Below are 20467 nucleotides of genomic sequence, written 5' to 3'. Positions count from 1 at the left end.
GGCGCATGCGGGAGTCTGTCTGACTGTCTCTCCCCATTTCCAGCTTCAGAAAAATACAAAAAAAAAAAGAATATGAAGGCTTGCAGGCAGTTGGGGTTTCTATGCCATTCTGAACAAAGGAGAAGGGGTAGGAGTCTGGGACTTTAAAGGGGAAAAGTGGCAGTTCACGTGGAGATGGAAAATTGAATAGTTGCTGTCCCAGGCAGAGACAGCGGAACACAGAGCGGACTTGGGTCTCCGAGCCCTGCCTGGCTCCTTCGCCCGCCTCGCCCTGCTCCGTGTGGATGTCTGTGGTGGCAGTGCTCTTCCTTTACCCGTATGTTGTTTTAGGCAGTTTAGGGGAGATCGAAATCTCTTCCTGAGCCTTTTGGGCCTCAACTGTCTTCAGCTGAAAGTCACCTGCCTGCCAGGGTGGCACATTCTGGGGATTCTCCTTCTGAACCCCAACAGGGTCTCTACCTAGGAGTGGAATTGATGGATCAAATGGTAATTTTGTGTCTAACTTTTTGAGTCACCTCCAAACTTTCCCAGGGTGACTGCATCCTTCTGCATTCCCATTAGCGGTACACATGGGTTCCGGTTTCTCCACGTCCTCACCAACACCTATTATTTTCTGCTTGTTTTGTAGTGTTACAGTAGCTGTCTTGGTGGGTGTGAGGGGGTCAGATTCGGGCTTTTATTAGATCCTTTTCTCCAGCCTGGGGCTTTGCACCTGTTGGTCCTTGTACCTGAATCTTGCCTCTTCCTCATCCTTGCAGGGGTCTCAAACTCGCGGCCCGCGGGCCGCCGGCCCGCAGACTGTTTTCAACTGCAGTGAGAAAAGTGTTGCGTAACAGTTGCCTTTTGTAGACCTAGTGCGGCCCGCCAAACGGCTGTGATCTTGCTCTGCGGCCCACATGCTGAGTTGAGTTTGAGACCCCTGCTAGGGGTTAGCTTAATTCTCACTTCCTCTGCAGAGTTTTTTCTTGTTTCTAAAAATGAAATTATCTCCTTTTTAATCCTGTACTATTCTGATCATTTCCTCCTCAGCTCTTGCCATACTTTGCATTTGTATAGGAAGTCATTTGCTTTTCAAACTCCTGTTTGTTAGAAGCAGGTTACTCAGGGGAGGAGACTGCACAAGACCATGAGTACCAGGAGGTGGGGCGTTTGGGGCCGTCTTGGAGGCCGTGTACCAAAGCTGTCCTGCAACCCCCCTCCCCGGAGTTCTGTAGGCTACTCAGTGTCTTTATAGAACATTTGTTTTTGGCTTGAGCTAACCAGAATCAGTGACTCTTGTTTGCATTCAGACCAGTACACAGATGCTCATTAACTTACGACGGGGTCAGGACCTGATAAATCCTTCCTAAATTGAAGGTATCATTAGTCAAAAATGCATTTAATACACCACCTAACTTACTGAACATCATAGCTTAGCCTAGCCTACCTTTATTGAGCTTAGAACACTTACATTAACCTACAGTTGGGCAAATATTCTTGAATTTCATATCAAGAGTAATTGCCTTTCTCTTCTTTTCACTAGAAATAAGAGACACAGACAGGCATTTTGTAGACTTGATGGGATACAAAACCAAATACCCAAAAACTGCTGGCAATCCAGTCTGCTGAAGAGTGTCAGTGGTTTACCCCCGTGGCTGCGTGCCTGACTGGGAGCTGGGGCTCGCTGCAGCCGCCCAGCCTCGTGAGGGAGCACTACCGCATGTGGCTAGTCCTGGAAAAGATCAAAACTCAGAATTCAAGTACGGTTTCTACTGAATGCATACCTCTTTTTCACCATTATAAAGTCTGAAAATTGTTAAGTTGAACCATCACCAGTCAGGGATCATCTATCTGTACTTGCCCACTGAATCTGGGTTTTTTTTTTTTATCTAGCTACTTTATCTGAAAGTCATTAACACTGCTAATTACTCCTTTTTCTTTTTTCCAAGTTGTCAATTCTGTGTCTGAATACTTTACTACCTCAATACCAGCTAGCCAGCATCCATCAAAAAGTTAATCTCAATAAAGATCATAGAAGAGAGTTTAGGAACCTCTCAGATTAGTTTTGTCAAAATTGGAAAACGGACTTCTGTTAATAGAACAGCCCATAAATTCTTTTTTTTTTTTTTTTTTCTGAAGCTGGAAATGGGGAGAGACAGTCAGACAGACTCCCACATGCGCCCGACCGGGATCCACCCGGCATGCCCACCAGGGGCGACGCCCTGCCCACCAGGGGGCGATGCTCTGCCCCTCCGGGGCGTCGCTCTGCCGAGACCAGAGCCACTCTAGCGCCTGGGGCAGAGGCCAAGGAGCCATCCCCAGTGCCTGGGCCATCTTTGCTCCAATGGAGCCTTGGCTGCTGGAGGGGAAGAGAGAGACAGGGAGGAAGGAGGGGGTGGGGGTGGAGAAGCAAATGGGCGCTTCTCCTATGTGCCCTGGCTGGGAATCGAACCCTGGTCCCCCGCACGCCAGGCCGATGCTCCACCGCTGAGCCAACCGGCCAGGGCCCCATAAATTCTTATATCCAACCCAAGGTTCTTGCAGTTTATTCTCATTTGGGCTCTGACCAGAAGGTCACTTTCTTTCTTAGAGGTTCTGCAGAATTTTAGTATCAGAAATCCAGTGCCCACTGGCTTAAACAAAGAAATGGAACTGGTTGTTAGGAGAACTTCTGGGAAGGCTCACAGCGTCCAAAGAACTGTAGTGCTCCAGGGCCTGCAACCAGGGACTCCATGGAGGCGGTTCTCTCTGAAGCTCTTGGCATCTCCATCACGTTTGTGCCTCTTTTTCTTGGCCTCATTCTTCACTATTGCAATTATTCCTCCATATGTGACCTTTAGTTTTTCAGCCAGAAGAGAAAGAAGTGTTGGATCAGGTCTTTAGTCCCGATTCCGGGAACATAGAATAACTTTGCTGGCCAAGTCCTGGCCACATGGCCATATTCCCGTAGTCAGAAGAAGGACCATGAAAAACTATTGCTCAGTACAGGTTTTGACTCAAACCTGTAGTCAGTGCCCCTCCTCCCAGGCACGGACAAGTCAACCATGTTAAGTGATCCCTGAAATAGTCAAGCTCCCAAACAAGGAGAAGACAGTGTCATAATGTGTGGTAAAGCCTTGCCTGGGAAATGTGGCCTGGGATGATTCTTATTGGCCAGTGTTTTTTTATGGAGTCATAGGATTCATTTCATTGCACTTAATATTCATTGCCTTAATCCACTGGCAAAATAGGGTCACAGTGAGTTTTTACAGTATTTAAAATTTTTTTTCCATTGATTTGAGAGAAAAAGAGGAAGGGGAGAAAGAGGAGAGAGAGATGATGAGAGAGAGAGAAAAGTATCAACTTTTTGTTCCACTTAGTTGTTTCATTTAGTTGTGCACTCATTGGTTGCTTCTTACAGGTGTCCTGACTAGGGATTGAACCTATAAACTCCACACACTGGGATGATGCTCTATCCACTGAGCAACCTGGCCAGGGCTGAATATTTTTGATATTGATTTCACTTGTTTCCTAACTATTTGACAGTTGAGAAAAAGTTATTGATAGAGATGTGAAGGCCAGGGGGGTGACATGGAAAATAGCTGCCCATTTCATGGGTTTATGGCCAAGGTTAAACTACATTAACAAAAGAGGCCAGAGCTTTTTATTTACTACCACTTTCCATGATTTATGGGCAGATTGTTGATTTTTGTTTTTAACCTTTCAAGTAAGGAATGATTTGTCAAGTTTATGAAAACCATATGTATCCAGACACTCATTAATCTTAGTGCCAAAAGTAAGACCCATGTGACCAATGGGATTTTGAATTTTGATCTTTGATTGAGGTCAAGATCAGTCAGATGTGGCTTTTGGAAGAAGTAATATTGTGCTCTCTTTAAATATGTATAAATATATTGACACTAAAGTTATCCTAGTAATATTTTCTTTTTCTTTTTTTTTTTTAAGATTTTCCTTATTGATTTTAGAGAGAGAGAGAAAGGCAGTAGGGAGAAGGGGCAGGGAGTATAGCTGCTTCTCGTATGTGCCTTCACCAGGCAAGCCGGGGGTCTTGAACTGGTGACCTCAGCGCTTCAGGTCAACACTTGACCCACTGCAGCACCACAGGTTAGGGTCCAGTAATTCTTTTTTTTTTGACAGACAAAGAGAAAGTCACAGAGATGGACAGATATGGACAGACAGATAGGAAGGGAGAGAGATGAGAAGCATCAATTCTTCATTGCAGCTCCTTGGTTGTTCAGTGACTGCTTTCTCATATGTGCCTTGACTGGGGGGCTACAGCAGAGTGAGTGACCCCTTGCTCAATCAGCAACCTTGGGCTTCAAGCCAGCGATCTTGGGCTTTTGAACGTGGGTCCTCCGTGTCTCAGTCCGATGCTCTATCCACTGCGCCACTGCTTGGTCAGGCTCAAGGAAATACTTGAGTGGGTTTCCTGCAGGGACCTCGTCCTGGTTTGGGACCATTCACAATTGCTTTGGGACATACTCACAGCTGATCACTTGTTCTTTGGCAGTTCTTTAAGGAGGGCCCCGACTGTGCTAAGTGCTAGAAGCAATTGTGTAGGATAATCTGCCCAATCCTACCTACCTATAGCCTGGTTTAAGGCTCTACCCCCAAGTAAAGAAGGAGCTCACTTCTAAATTGAGTTTGGGATCCAATATTAAGGATGACAGTGTAGAGAAGTGAAGATAAACCTGGTATCTCCTAGACGCAAAGAGACACGTAAAGGGTGAGAACTCGGTTTTTGGTTTAGACCAGCGGTTCTCAATCTGTGAGTCACGACCCCGGCAGGGGTCGAACGACCAAAACACAGAGGTCGCCTAAAGCCATCGGAAAATACATATTTATTATACAATACATTTTTAAATAAAATATGTATTTCCGATGGTTTTAGGCGACCCCTGTGTTTTGATGAAATATGTATTTTCCGATGGCTTTAGGCGGCCCCTGTGTTTTGGTCGTTCAACCCCCGCCGGGGTCGCGACCCACAGGTTGAGAACCGCTGGTTTAGACAGACTTGGGTTTGACTTTTAGCAAAGACACCCCCTAGCTTTGTGACATTGGGAAATTAGTTCACTTCTTTAAGCCTCTGTTTACTCATTTGTAAAATGAAACTAATAATAATACATACCCAATGTGAATGTTTGATGTGTTTTAACAAGGTAATCCAAGGAAGACATTTAGCATTGTATGGGCACGTTGCTTGAATCACTATGGTGGTTGTAATAACGTCAAGGAATTATGATTTCTTTGGTCCCTGTGTGTCCCCTTTCCACCGTGCAATTATAACCTCTCTGTTTCCATACACAGAGCAAACCACCACTACCACCTGGGGAGACTACCAGCCTTTGGTGGAGACTAGTACCAGGCTAACCTGGGTTTCTATTCAGGATTTAACTCTCAGAAATCCAGTCCCTGAACTGTCAAATGGGACAGTAACACAGGTTGTTAGTGTTAGAGATAATAATAAGCTCCACTGTGGTTTGGCTTTTTAAAAATTTCTCATGTGGACATCTTTGCCAGCCCAGGTCATAGTGATGGTTTAAGTGAGTATCTGTACAAGATAGATCTCAGCCGTTCTTGATGTCAGTTTTTTCTTACTGGCCCTGAGCCAGACTTCATTTTTAGATCTGGCCTGATTGCCTTCAAACCAAGGTCTATGGAGCCATAGTAATGAGCTCTGCCCCTTGGAAATACGCTCTTCATGGACCTCATCCCGGCATGGGTGCCAGTTAAGAGGCAACACAGAGCTCAATCTCCGCCCCACAGAGCGTGGACGTGTAAGACCAAATTACAAATGTGGTTTGTGGTTTTGCATCAAGACTGGCAAGAAACATGAGCAAATAAAAGATTTGTTTGGTACAGAAAAATTAATGTTCAAAAATCAAAGTTTCTCGAGGCGAGTTCTCTTTGCTCTGTCTGGTACTGGAAAGCTACAAATCATAAACTGTCTTTATTTTCTCCAGTTATTGATTCTTCACATTGCATATTCTTCCCATGACACAATTTCAGCTGGGTCCCTGCTCAGGAGAGGAAAAGCATGCGCACGTTTAAAAAGCTCGATGACATCTGCTGACATTCTCCCTGCTTGTGTTTTGCAGCCTACTTCTGCTTCCTTCTGACCGCGTTGGGTGTGACAGCTGGTGCCCATCGCTTGTGGAGCCACAGGTCCTATAAGGCCAAGCTGCCTCTGAGGATATTTCTGGCTGTCGCCAACTCCATGGCTTTCCAGGTGGGGATAGAATGCACATTCTTTCATACCCAATCTAGGCTCAGTGTTTAGGCCCCAAGCGCTCCCTGCCTGTCGTGAATTTTATTTCCTTGAAGCTTTACATACTGTAGAATGTCACCTGGGGACTTCATAGCTCAAGAGATGCTATGAACTACAGAGGAGGAAAAGGGATTCCTCTCTCCAGAGTTCATGCCCCCAATATGCCCTGAAACCCTCCACGTTTGTCCTGCTCTGATGAGAGCCAAGTTCCATGCCGAATATGCTATATGCATATTGCATTTGATCCTTGCAGTAACCCCGTGCATTAGGTGTGTTCCCATCTTACAGATGAAGAAACTAAGGCTTAATGAAGTTAAAGAACATATCTAAATTACATGACTAAAAAATGGATCATTTAGGAGAGGCAAATGCAGGTCTGACACAAAGCCATTACTTCTACAAAACACATTCCTGAGGTCACCCTCTAAGTTTATAGTGGGAAGTCTATTCAATATGGAATTGGAAGACTCAGGATTTGAGTCTGATGGTTGCTAGCTGTAAATCACTTACTTATCGCCGGTTTCTTCATCTGTAAAAATACAAATACGACTTCACTCCCAGAGTTCTAAAACCATCGAAAATTGCAAGGAGCTATAAAAATATAAGAGAGGGTCCCCACTACACTAGAATTGGGCCATATCTTTTAGGGCCATTCCAGTCCTAGTCCATTTCCCACCACCTTGGTCATTTTCTGAGCTGCTGAAATTTTGGATTTATCATGGATGTCTCTTTTCCCAATTCTTCATCTGATCCAGGCAGGGTGAGGGAGAAAAACTTGTTTACAAATTTTCCGCACATATATGAGTACAGACCCTGTGAATTATCACCCATTGGGTGGTAATTGCAATTCCCAGAACTCCTTTGGGTCCAAGGAAACCAGTGACCCAGGAGCCTCTCTGCGACCCTCAGATGTGCCCATCACGTGTCTACCTCTGCAAATGGGCCTTCCATCCTTACAAGACAGCCTGACTGTAAGCATTTCTCCAAGTTGTTCTTGTGTTTGAGAATTCAAATCCTTATTTCAGGCTTCCCTCCTGCAGTTTGAGCATTCATAGAGCAAATAAGATCTAACACAATAAGTTGCTTAGGGCACATGATTCATATTCTGAACACCTGCTGGTTATAATTCAAGCGCAGTCGGGAATTAGAACCGGGGTCCCAGGGAAGAAGCTGTTGTGCACAAAGGAGTTTGCTGCAGCTTCTGGCTTTCACAGCTGGCAGTGTGAACTGTGCTGCGTTTTATTTATTTATTTATTTATTTTATTTTTTTACAGAGACAGAGAGAGTCAGAGAGAGGGATAGACAGGGACAGACAGGAACAGAGAGATGAGAAGCATCAATCATTAGTTTTTCGTTGTGCATTGCAACACCTTAGTTGTTCATTGATTGCTTTCTCATATGTGCCTTGACCATGGGCCTTCAGCAGACCAAGTAACCTCTTGCTCGAGCCAGCGACCTTGGGTCCAAGCTGGTAAGCTTTGCTCAAACCAGATGAGCCCGCGCTCAAGCTGAGCAACCTCAGGGTCTTGAACCTGGGTCCTCCGCATCCCAGTCTGATGCTCTATCCACTGCGCCACCGCCTGGTCAGGCGCTGCATTTTATTCTGACTTCAACCATCTTAGTTCTGTGTTGTGCTTTGTTTCTCATAATGATGTTAGAATCATGATAATTTACAAACTCACTTAGGTCTTGATGCTATTTAGGACTTAACTCAATGATTGTCATTTATTTTGTTCAGGTGACTTATTACTTTTAGCCTTTAATTACACACTCGAAGTTACAAAGCACCTCTGTTGGAATTTTTTTCCAACATAAATAACTTGAAATTGAGAGCCTAAACCTCCTTTCCCAGTGAAACTATTTATTTATAAAATAACTCAATTTTTGGCCCTGGCCAGTTGGCTCAGTGGTAGAGCATCGGCCTGGTGTGCAGGAGTCCCGGGTTTGATTCCCAGCCAGGGCACACAGGAGAAGCGCCCATCTGCTTCTCCACCCCTCCCCCTCTCCTTCTTCTCTGTCTCTCTCTTCCTCTCCCGCAGCCAAGGCTCCATTGGAGCGAAGTTGGCCTGGGCACTGAGGATGGCTCTGTGGCCGCCTCTGCCTCAGACGCTAGAATGACTCTGGTTGCAATGGAGCGATGCCCCAGATGGGCAGAGCATCGCCCCCTGGTGGGCGTGCCGGGTGGATCCCGGTTGGGCGCATGCAGGAGTCTGTCTGACTACCTCCCTGTTTCCAACTTCAGGAAAAAAACAAACAAACAAAAAACAAAACTCAGTATTTGAGAACCTAGGTTTTCTTACCAAAACATTCCATAAGAGAACATCACACAGCAATTTTACATATCCTTTGGGGAGAAAGTACATTGTTGACCCAGGTCCTGGAATAAATTCTTGGCTCTGCCATTTGCTCGAAGATGTGGGCCTTTGTGCCCGTCTCTGTTCCTTTATATGCAGAGGGGGCCGGGTAGTAATACTTACCTTACAGAGTTGTTGGGAGGATGAAATAATGAATAAGAGGTGCCCAGATTATAGGAACACTCAGTGAATATCATTCCCCCTCTTCTTTATTAGAGTTGGCACGCCGCCTCATTCACCTCTGTATTTAGTGCGTATGATGTAGGAAACAATGACTGTTTGTTAAAGGAATTAATAGTTTTTGAAAGTATTTATAGAAATCATCAAAGTTGAACTATGCCTACATCTTCCAGGGCTACATTTGTGGTAGATTTTTTCCCCTTTAACAAACATTTATTGAGCACCTGCTATGTGGCAGACACAGAGCTGAACACAGTGTCTTTAATGATGAGCAAACAGTCACAATCCTTGCCTTCACTGAGCCTTCTACCTCATGGGATACTAGAATTCCCCCAGTTTCCCAGCAGAAATGGCACTACTCCATGGGTCTGGGGTCTCATAACAATGCCCCTCAGCCCTGAGTGAGAGGTGTCTGTAAGATCAGCACAGGGCCAGCTCCCACACAGCGCATCCCTGTGCCAGAGGGAAGAGTGCAGCATCCAGGCCACTTAACTGGAGGAAGAGAACCAACTGGGAAAGAAAAAATATGCTGTGACCTGCCAGTCTGGGGTATTGACCTCTAGCCCTGACTTAGTTTCCCTTTGATATCCCCTGGGTTTTTGGAGATAGTTTCTAGAGTTCTCTTCTGCTTTATTTTCATCAGAACGATCATGCCTTTGGCCAAAATGGACAGATGCCACGGTTATCTCTGAGGATCAGTAGGACTTTTGCTAGATGCTGCAAATGAGATCTTGATCATCAAAAACGTTATTCTTAAAATGGGACTTAAACATTTGAAAGTCCCTTTTCTCTTTCTTCTATAGAGGATGTATGTACTGTGTAGCAGGCGACAGTGGGAAAGGTGGAGGTACTTATAGTCTGAGAAGATGCTTCTCTGCCCTTGTCTTTAGGTTTTCCTAGAGACTTCTTCTTCAATAGGGATTAGGCCTTCTGTTCTTCCCATTGAAATCCCGTTTTTATATGAGAATTCTGTTGATGTGGAGATACCAGGAGAGCAGTAGATTTCAGTCCTAGTGGTGAACTTGAGTTGAGTATGTCCTTTCCCACAGGCTAGTCAGGCTTTGGTAAAACCCAGTTGATTAGGCTCTGTAAAATAGTTTCTCTTCGGGACAGATCTTGCTAAGGAGAACAGAGAGCTCTGTGCAGAACTCACATTTCAAAAAAGTTACTTCTCTCTTTTTGCTAGAAGAGCAAGGGGATTTTTCTAGCCATTCATGGTGAGAATTTGGTAGGGCTCCTGACAGCAATATTCATGAATAAGGCCCAGGCTAGATGGCTCAGTAGATAGAATGTCATCCTGGCATGCAGACGTTCTGGGTTCAATCCCTAGTCAGGACACATTTGAGAAGTGACCTTCTGCTTCTCTCCCCCTTCTCTCCCTCTTCCCCTTCCAGTAGCTCAGTTGGTTTGAGCGTCTTCCTGGGCACTGAAGATAGCTCAGTTGATCCAAGCATCAGCCTCAGGTGATAAAAATAGCTCAGTTGATTCGAGCATCCACCCAAACGGGGGTTGCCAGGTGGATTGTGGTTGTGGCACATGTAGAAGTCTGTCTCACTATCTCCCCTCTTTTCACTTAAAGAAAAGTTCGTGACTATGTGGAGCCCCCTAGGACTGGGCCCTCTAGGCGTTTTCAGTTCCAAGTTTGTCCACAATAAAACTCCGGTAATTCATCACTTACAGTTTAAAATATTCCTATCCATTCTGGCTTTTGCTCCTGGGCCTCTGCTTCTAGTAGGCTGTAATTCTCTGTAGCTGCCTGTTTGTCTCTCTAGTTTTGGGGGCAGCAGTTTGCCTGTGACCTCAATTCTCTGATGGATCAAAGAAGAGTTGTTGATTTTCACTTTGTTCAGCTCTTTTTCTTGTTGTGAGAATAGGAGTGACTACCACCAAGCTCTTTGCGTGTCAGACCAGAAAGTGGAAGTTACCGTGTGATTTGTGAATATGTCAAGTGAATCATATGGTGATGGACCATGAACTTTGGCAGGTATATAACCACAAAAGCAACTACAGTTTTTAAGTCCTAACCACATATGAGCATTTCATTAAATATGTCAGCCATCTGACAATACTCCTACAAAGTAGATACTGTTAATGTCCTCCTTTGATAGGTGATAAAATGGAAAGAAAGAGGCTATGTAACCTGACCAAGGACATACAGATTTGAGTGACAACAGGGGGATTTAAGTACAGATGACTTGACTCCTGAGGTCACCCTCTCGCTGTGCTCTAATTCCTGTCCCAGGATCAAGGTGTACAGTTTATCCTTTCATTTTGCAAATACATAAGTCTTAACCATTGTTCCTTGCACTGGAGAACAAGACAGACAAGGTCCCTGTCCTCAAAATATGTATATCACAGTGGGTGAGCGAGCAAATAAAGAAGCAAAAGAGCCTGACCTGTGGTGGCGCAGTGGATAAAGCGTCGACCTGGAAATACTGAGGTCACCAGTTCAAAACCCTGGGCTTGCCTGGTTAAGGCACATATGGGAGTTGATGCTTCCAGCTCCTCCCCCCTTCTCTCTCTCTGTCTCTCTCTCCTCTCTCTCCCTCTCTGTCTCTCTCCTCTCTAAAAATGAATAAAAAAAAAAAATTAAAAAAAAAATCTATGATGAAATTAGAATTTAAAAAAAAAGAAAAGAAGCAAAAGAATATGAATAATTTGAATATGGCAATGTAATGGAGGGAAAGGGAGGCGACTTCGTTAGAGGAGAGGGTCAGAGAAGGCCTCGCTGAGGAGGTGACATTAGAGCTGAGGCCTGAGGGAGAGGACAGGTAAAGGACGAGCATTCCAGACAGACCGAGGAGCCGAAGCAAAGTGGGAGCAAGTATGGTGCGTTCCAGGAAGAGAAGACTGGCTGGTGTGACCGGTCCCTGTGGGTGTGGGGGATGGTCACAGAAGAGGCCAGAGAGGGAGACAGGCCGCACCAGTGTAGGTCTCTGCCCGGCACTGCAAGGATTCTGGGTATTTTTCTAAAGGCAGTGGGAAAGCACTGTAAGATTTTAGTCAGGGGAGTGCATGGGAGGCCTCAGACCACAGTCATGAGAGCCCAGAGATTTTTGTGCCCGACTCAGGATTATAGATCAACCCCCAATGCTGGGTCTTTGTGTGTGCACGTTGAGGAGGAAGACCTGGATACGGGCACTGCTCTCGAGAATGGCTGGGGTGTTTGTAGCAGCAAGTACTCTCCATTGGTTAGGAGAACACAACACCGGGCAGAACACTACTGCAGGCTCCAGCATCCTTAACCTCACACGGCCTTCTCTGCAGGTTCTAGCTCTCGCTGCAGACCTCCTGTCTCAGTGCTCGCCACCTCTCCTGACCGCTGGCCTAAGCAGCAGTGTACAGCCCCTCTTCGGCACGTCAGACACCAGTTCACCTTCCCTTTCTCGGAATGGGTGGGTGTTGTTGGTTTCCTCCTGCTGTGTGAACAGGCGGCAGTAGAAGCGTCCTGGCCCCACTGCCCCGAGGAAACCCCCCCCCCGTGTGGTTTTCCAGGGCAGCCTGCATGCCATGCCTCACGGTGCCTCCTGACACATTTGGAAGTCAAGTGGAAAAAACAAATAGCTTGGCCATCTCTGAGCAACTTCTCTGTTCATGATGATAGTGATTTATAGATTCATTAAAGCATTATTGTTTATACATACCGCTCTGTAACACTAGTATTGGCGGTATTGACAGATATTCTGATGGATGACCAAGTGAAGGTGGGAGGTCTGATGGAGAGAGAGAGAGAGAGAGAGACACACACACACACACACACACACACACACACACACACACGCACGTGCGCGCATGCGAAAAAAACTCTCCTGATGCTGCTGCTGCTGCAGGAGACACACAGTATTTTGGCATTTTTCGTCTGTGCTTACCTGGCTGGATTAACAACTCTTTCTACCAATAAAAAATGTACCTTTTTCCCTGGCCGGTTGGCTTAGTGGTAGAGTGTCGGCCTGGCATGTTAAAGTCCTGGGTTCAATTCCTGGCCAGGGCACACAGGAGAAGTGCCCATCTGCTTCTCCAACCTTCCACCTCCTCCTTCTCCATCTCTTTCTTACCCTCCCAGAGCCATGGCTCCACTGGAGCAAGTTGGCCCTGGGCACTGAGGATGGCACCATGGCGTCCAACTCAGGCGCTAAAATGGCTCCGGTTGCAACAGAGCAGTGGCCCCAGTTGGGCAGAGCATTGCCCCCTGGTGGGCATGCCGGGTGGATCCTGGTCAGGCGCATGTGGGAGTCTGTCTCTGTGCCTCCCCGCTTCCCACTTAAGAAAAATACAAAGAAAATATATACCTTTTAAGGTGGAGATTAAAATGGCCCCACCCCCTAAAATGCCTCATTTCCCTTTTTGTTGTAGATCTAGGTCAGCGAAAGCAGGTGAGGTGAGTGATGGCCTCCCAGGAATGGGAAGGAGATGCCCCGAGGCAGCCTGAGGAGAGGCTGGTTCCACAGCCCAGCACACACCCGGCAGGGCCAGCCTGCCCCTCACCTGACCCTCCACAAATCAGCAGGAACTGTGCAGATGGTACACTCTGCACCACAGATGTATTCCCTAAGCATTTCAAGGTGATTAAATTTTAGTAAACAAGACACATATAGGTTAAAGGCACAGAGTTTTTAAAAGCATACATGTTAAAGTAGAGAATATTTCTGTAAACAAATTGCAACCACATTTTATATCATATGTTAATCTGACTCTACATCAATATTGAAAGAAAGGAACCTTGTTTACGATGTATTGCACATGCAGTCCTGCTAATTTGGAAGCTACTCTGAAACATATTTTCAAGGTAAATGCTTCATTCTGCCGTCTTATCAGAAAAAAAGATCTTTAGAAGTTCCAGGCAGGGCCCCCCCTCTCCCCCTCTCCCCTGCCAGTCTCTTCCTGTCCAAGAACCACAGAGGGTTGGAGCTGGGGGACCTTAGAGGCCCCGTCTCACTTCTTTTCTAGCAACCACGGACACGAAGGCCCAAATGCCTGCACTTGTTTTTGTTTATTTTCTCACGTTGCCTCCAGAAACGGTCACGGGTGTTGAAAGGGCCTGTGTGGCCGTGCGCTGCCTGTCGGCTCCCCCCTCCTGGCCCTGCCACCAGCCATCCGGGCTGAGGGAGCCGCTGTCACTGCTGCTTCTTCCCCATTGCTCTCCTGCCAGACATGTTTATGGGGCTGCTTTCTAGGTTTTCCAGCCCACTGATTATTTTGCATTTTGGATGATTCCTCTCCCAGCTGCCTTCATTTGCATTTTTTTCTAAAATAAACCTCATTGTGTTCATTTCTATTCATTTTTCTAACCTCGTTAGATCCATCTCTGTTATTTCTCTGTTCTCAAAGATGTCTGCGGCACCTCTTAATTTCATACCTCCCAACAGTGTTATTAACAAAATGTGTACGCCCTGTTCCCAGCCATTAATGAAGATGCTAAATAAAATGGCAAGAGCTAACGGATACATGGGGGCCTCCATGAGCTGCCCCCCCTCCCCCATCAGATGCTGAGCTGGTTTTCATCTCTGGTCCTCGTTTGTCAGAGTCCAGGCTTTTCAGTCATCCTGTCTAGTTCCAACTAGCACCAACCAGAGGTCTTGTCACAGGAATGTCACAGGGATGCTATTTTGCATGTTTTTATTAAACTCCAGAGATACAATAGTTACAAGAGTCATTGAATCAACCATCTTAATAAATGGTAAATTTTTGCCATTTTAATACATGGCAAAATTTACAGAGCTTCATGTACCAGAGAAAATTTTTAGCCTTGCTTTTAAAAAGTTTTTAAAAAGGCAGACACATCTGATTATTTTCATCTTCTATTGACTCTTCTATAGCTTTTTGTGTAAATCTGCTGGTTAATTCTCTTTGAATGTCAAGATGCACAAAGCACTTGTGAGGAACTCAGGCGATGTATAAGAAATGGCCTTTGTCTTGAGAAGCTTACTGTCTGACAGAGCTGGTTAGACTCGAGTATAATAAAAAGGGATCTTTGGCCTGACCTGTGGTGGTGCAGTGGATAAAGCGTTGACCTGGAAATGCTGAGGTCGCCAGTTCGAAACCATGGGCTTGCCTGGTCAAGTCACATATGGGAGTTGATGCTTCCAGCTCCTCCCCCCCTTCTCTCTCTCTGTCTCTCCTCTCTCTCTCTCTCTCTCTCTCTCTCTCTCTCTCTCTGTCTCTCCCTCTCTTCTCTAAAAAAAAAAGAATAAATAAATTTTTAAAAAAAGAAAAAGAAAAAGGGATCTTTGTAAGACAATGTGGAGTTAAATTGCTCAGAACTTTCATACAAACTCTTGTAGCTGCAAAGAGAATATGGGTATTAGGATAAAGCCTAATGCAGAGAGAGAGTTTTTAGTCTTTCAAAAGGTAAAAAGGATTTGCGTAGGTAAGGAAGAGAGAGGGGAAGATGAGGGATGATGATGAGTGCATGGAGCTAGAGCAAGAGTGGTGTAAGATGAAGTCTGAGAGGCACAGTGGTAAATAATAAAGAACATGTCTGGCCTTTGTCTTCAGTGGCGATTCCACTTGAATACTGGTGGAGAGAGAGGCATGATAATGTACTTACTATACGGGTCTAACAAAAAAAAAATCTGTCAGTGTCTCAGAGCTTGGTCTGACTGAAGCAGGACACTGATGGGCTATAGTGGGTTGCAAACCCAGGTACCGGCATTACTCTCTTAGATGTCTCTCATGCATCTCAAAATCAAAGCCAAAGTTGTGACTACTATCTCCCATAAAACTACTCTCTCCTAATTTTCCCCAACAGAAATCTGGGTGTCATTCATGGTTTCCCCATTTCCTTAATCATCCCTCATCCAATCTTTTATCCAGTCTCTTTTTTTTTTTTTTTACAGGGACAGAGAGAGTGTCAGAGAGAGGGATAGACAGGGACAGACAGACAGGAATGGAGAGAGATGAGAAGCATCAATCATCAGTTTTTCGTTGAGACACCTTAGTTGTTCATTGATTGCTTTCTCATATGTGCTTTGACCATGGGCCTTCAGCAGACTGAGTAACCCCTTGCTCGAGCCAGCGACCTTGGGTTCAAGCTGGTGAGCTTTTGCTCAAACCAAATGAGCCCGTGCTCAAGCTTAGCCAGTCTCTTGTACTGCTGAATTATATCTTGAACCTGCACTCATCTCTACCATCCTCAAATCCAAGCCACGATTGTTTCTTGCCTAGATTACTGCAAAAGCCTCATAAACTGGTCTTCCTCCTTCTACACTTGCCCCCTTTGATACTGCCCCCAGACAGAGCTTACCGAAAATTAAACCACCGTCTAACAACAACAAAAATCTGTCAGTGGCTTAGCATTGCATTGGGAACGAAATCCAGCCTTGTTGTTATGACCCGGAAGGCCCTTCAGGATCAGGCTTTTGCTTACCAGTGCAGTTTCCCCCCCAAGTAGGTGTCCTTCCTTCCAAATAATACTGACACTAACCACCCAAGTGAGTGTCAGATCCCACAAGTTAAAGCCTCAGTCTTCATTTTTTTTAATATATATTTTTTAGTTTTTATTTATTCATTTTAGAGAGGGGGGAGAGAGAGGGATCAGGGAGGGAGGAGCAAGAAGCATCAACTCCCATATGTGCCTTGACCAGGCAAGCCCAGGGTTTCGAACCAACAACCTCAGTGTTGCTGGTCAACATTTTATCCATTGCGCCACCACAAGTCAGGCCTAAAGCCTCAGTCTTGGTTGTCCTTACATCACTGCTCCTGCTTCAGCTGCCAGCCACAAGCAAGATCTCCATGCCACCTCGACCTCTTCCAACTGGCTATGAATGCACAGATTTCCACGATTCCCTCAGGTTTAATAATTTTCTAGAACAACACATAGAACTCAAGAAAGTTATCCTACAGCTTTATTATAAAGGATACAAATCAGGACCAGCCCATAGGGAAGGTGTGAGAGGATCTCTCATGCAGAACTTCCTCACCACCACCCCGTGGGGTCAGGTGCATCCTCCTCCCTGAACCTCAATGTGTTTTGTAATTTTTTATTTATTTATTTTTTTTACAGAGACAGAGAGAGTCAGAGAGAGGGATAGATAGGGGCAGACAGACAGGAACGGAGAGAGATGAGAGGCATCAATCATCAGTTTTTTGTTGCGACAACTTAGTTGTTCATTGATTGCTTTTTCATATGTGCCTTGACCGTGGGCCTTCAGCAGACCGAGTGACCCCTTGCTCGAGCCAGTGACCTTGGGTTCAAGCTGGTGAGCTTTTGCTCAAACCAGATGAGCCCACACTCAGGCTGGCGACCTCAGGGTCTCGAACCTGGGTCCTCTGCATCCCAGTCTGACGCTCTATCCACTGCGCCACTGCCTGGTCAGGCTTTCCTTTTAGTTTTAATTCTTTATTTTCAAATAACTTCAAACTTACAAAAAGTTACAAAAATACCATGAATTCCTTCACTCAGATTCACTAATTGTTGACATATTGCCTCATTTGTTTTAGTATTTTCTTTCTCCCTATGTGTGTATATGCATTCTCTATGTTATATTTCTTTTCTGAATCATTTGCGAATAAGTTATAAATATCACGCCCCTTCATCCCTAAATACTTCACTGTGTATTTCCTAATAGAAAAGACATTTTACATGAATGTAGTACATGTACCAAATCAGAAATTTTAATGCTCATACAATACTGTATCCAAGATCCTACCGAGTCCAGAGCCATTCAGGCGCCTACATTATCATTTGTCACGTCTCTTTAGTCTCCTTTCATCTGGAGTACTTTATCAACCCTTCTTTCATTCTCTGACATTGGCATTTTTGAAATATACAGACCAGTTATTTTTTAGAATTCTCTTCATTTTTGGTTTGCTCACATTTCCTCATAACTGCACAGACTGTGTATTTTTGGCAGGAAGGTTACATTAGTTATCTTGTGTCCTGGGCATCAACCAAGGGGCACATGATATCCTTTTGTCATATTATTGGTGGTATGAACTTTGATGACTTGTTTAAAGTCTACCTGGTTTTACAATATGAGATTACTCTTTTTCCTTTTGTAATTAATGAATAATTTATGCTGAGATACTGTAAACCTATATGAATATTTTTTCTTTCTTTTTTTTTTTACAGAGACAGTGAGTCAGAGAGAGAAATAGACAGGGACAGACAGACAGGAATGGAGAGAGATGAGAAGCATCAATCATTAGTTTTTCATTGTGCGTTGCAACACCTTAGTTGTTCATTGATTGCTTTCTCATATGTGCCTTGACCGCAGGCCTTCAGCAGACCGAGTAACCCCTTGTTGGACCCAGCGACCTTGGGTTCAAGCTGGTGGGCTTTTTTGCTCAAACCAGATGAGCCCGCGCTCAAGCTGGCGACCTCGGGGTCTCGAACCTGGGTCCTCTGCATCCCAGTTCGACGCTCTATCCACTGCGCCACCGCCTGGTCAGGCTGAATATTTTTTCATCAACTTTTGGCCCAATAGTTTTAGAATACCTTGGTAATTTTTGCTTGAATCAGTTATTGCCATGATACCTGCAAAATGATGATTTTCTAACTCTGTAATTTCTTCTAGATTTGTTGGTTGGCGTTTCACATATATGTGTATGTATGTATGTATGTATGTATGCATATATGCATTTATTTTGGGCTAATAGATTCTTATTTATTAAGTAGGTTTTATTCCATAATTGTTATTATTCATCTTAATGTCTCAAATTATTAATCAAATTACCCCAGTTTATTCAGCAGAGGGCATTACAAATGGATTCCTAAGTCTTTTTTGGCATGTTGCCATTGTTTTTAGAGCAATTCCTTATTTTCCAGCACTACAAAATATATCAAGTTTCTCTTATGTTTTTCCTGCCCTAGTCCTGGTATTGCCCATTTCACCAAAGTCCTGACCCCTTTTACTGAGGAAAGGTATATAAAAACCAAAATTTGGGAGCACATGTAGCAATGTGAGTATCCATTGCTACTATCTTGTTATTGTTTTCTTGGCCCTTTCTTCTCTGAAATTTTTATTTATGTATGTATGTATGTATGTATGTATGTATGTATTTCTTTATTTTAAGTCAGAGGAGAGAAGATAGAGAGACAGATTCCCGCATGTGCCCCAACTAAGATCCACTCGGCAGCCCCCACCTGGGGCCAATTCTTTTTTTTTTTTTTTTTTCATTTTTCTGAAGCTGGAAACAGGGAGAGACAGTCAGACAGACTCCCGCATGCGCCCGACTGGGATCCACCCGGCACGCCCACCAGGGGCGACGCTCTGCCCACCAGGGGGCGATGCTCTGCCCATCCTGGGCGTCGCCATGTTGCGACCAGAGCCACTCTAGCGCCTGGGGCAGAGGCCACAGAGCCATCCCCAGCGCCTGGGCCATCTTTGCTCCAATGGAGCCTTGGCTGCGGGAGGGGAAGAGAGAGACAGAGAGGAAAGTGCTGTGGAGGGGTGGAGAAGCAAATGGGCGCTTCTCCTGTGTGCCCTGGCCGGGAATCGAACCCAGGTCCTCCGCACGCTAGGCCGATGCTCTACCGCTGAGCCAACCGGCCAGGGCCTGGGGCCAATTCTTGAATCAACTAAGCTATTCTTAGCACCTGGGGCCAATGCTTGAATATACTGGCTGCAAGAGGGCAAGAGAGAGAGAAGGGAGAGAGGAAGGAGAAGAGAAGCAGATGGTCACTTCTCATGTGTGCCCTGACCAGGGATTGAACCCAGAATATCTGCATGCCAGGCCAACACTCGATCTACTGAGCTGACTGGTCAGGGATCTCCCCTGAAATTTTGACCCCTGAGATCTAGCCCAGGAGACAAGAATGATGGTCATATCCCTGACCAAAATAAATCTCTAAAACTCAAATTAGGAAGACTCACAGAAAGGACAATGTGTCTACCGAGAGGACTACTCAAGCCATTTTTAAAATGTGTGTTAAAAATATGTTTAAAAAGCATATAAAAGTTTTATTCAAATACATTCTCATTGTAAGAGATTTAATAAAAAAAAATATGGGGGGAGAAAGGAAAATATGAAACAATCCTTCTCTTCTTTGCAATTTTTAAGTGTTGTCAGCAAACACTCTTCAAACCACTAACGTTAGCTTTTCAATACTTACCCAGCTTCTAAAACCACCCAGGCCGAGGGCCACGTGAAGGCTAGGCAGCACGTGGAGATTTGTTCTCTCGAAGCTACAGTTTGCCAGGTGGTATAGACTGCTGCCAGGCTCTTTTTGGGGACTTTCTGGGTTCTTCTTACGGATTGTCAGTGTTATCTGGGGGAAATCAGTGCTGACCTAGTACCAACAATGGGGAAAGCACTGAATGGCCTTCATTGTTTGAATAGGACAGTGTAAGCATCTGAACCAGAGGAGGTTATATTCAGACCCTAGAGACTGAAATAAAGTCTATTTCAAATGAGCCTTACTGTCCCTAAAGAGTAGACACAGCACTGCCTTGCCCTCTTTGACCCCCTCGATGGAAGGACTTTTCCCAGACAGGGTACCATTCACTCACAAGACACTTCTTCTACTCTAAAACCTGCCTGTTCCAGCTGACATGTTTGTCGCTGGTGTGCCTTTCTTTTCTAGGACTGATTGGGAACAGAGATGCATTATGAATACAAGTGGAATTCCCTTTGGCTATGTTTTGCAGCCACCTGGTCAACTTCCCCTTCTGGGCCCTGAAGCAGCCACACAGTTGAATTAGGGGAGAGAGCAAGCGCCCTGGCGTCTGGTCAGAAGTGAGCATGT

The 20467-nt window shown here is 45.1% G+C and overlaps 1 protein-coding gene across 1 annotated transcript in view; it reads left to right on the top strand.

Moving 5' to 3' along the window:
* SCD5 (stearoyl-CoA desaturase 5) overlaps positions 1-20467 on the top strand; it is a 182027-nt gene that overhangs the window by 101004 nt on the left and 60556 nt on the right. The window contains exon 2 of the mRNA XM_066385854.1: positions 6078-6208. Coding sequence (XP_066241951.1) covers positions 6078-6208 — 131 coding nt within the window. The remainder of the gene's footprint in view (positions 1-6077; positions 6209-20467) is intronic.

This window comes from Saccopteryx leptura, chromosome 5 (genome assembly GCF_036850995.1).
Source record: "Saccopteryx leptura isolate mSacLep1 chromosome 5, mSacLep1_pri_phased_curated, whole genome shotgun sequence".
In the NCBI taxonomy this organism is placed as follows: Eukaryota; Metazoa; Chordata; class Mammalia; order Chiroptera; family Emballonuridae; genus Saccopteryx; species Saccopteryx leptura.
The sequence above is the reverse complement of the archived record's forward strand: the minus strand, read 5'-3'. Positions and strand labels throughout refer to the sequence as shown.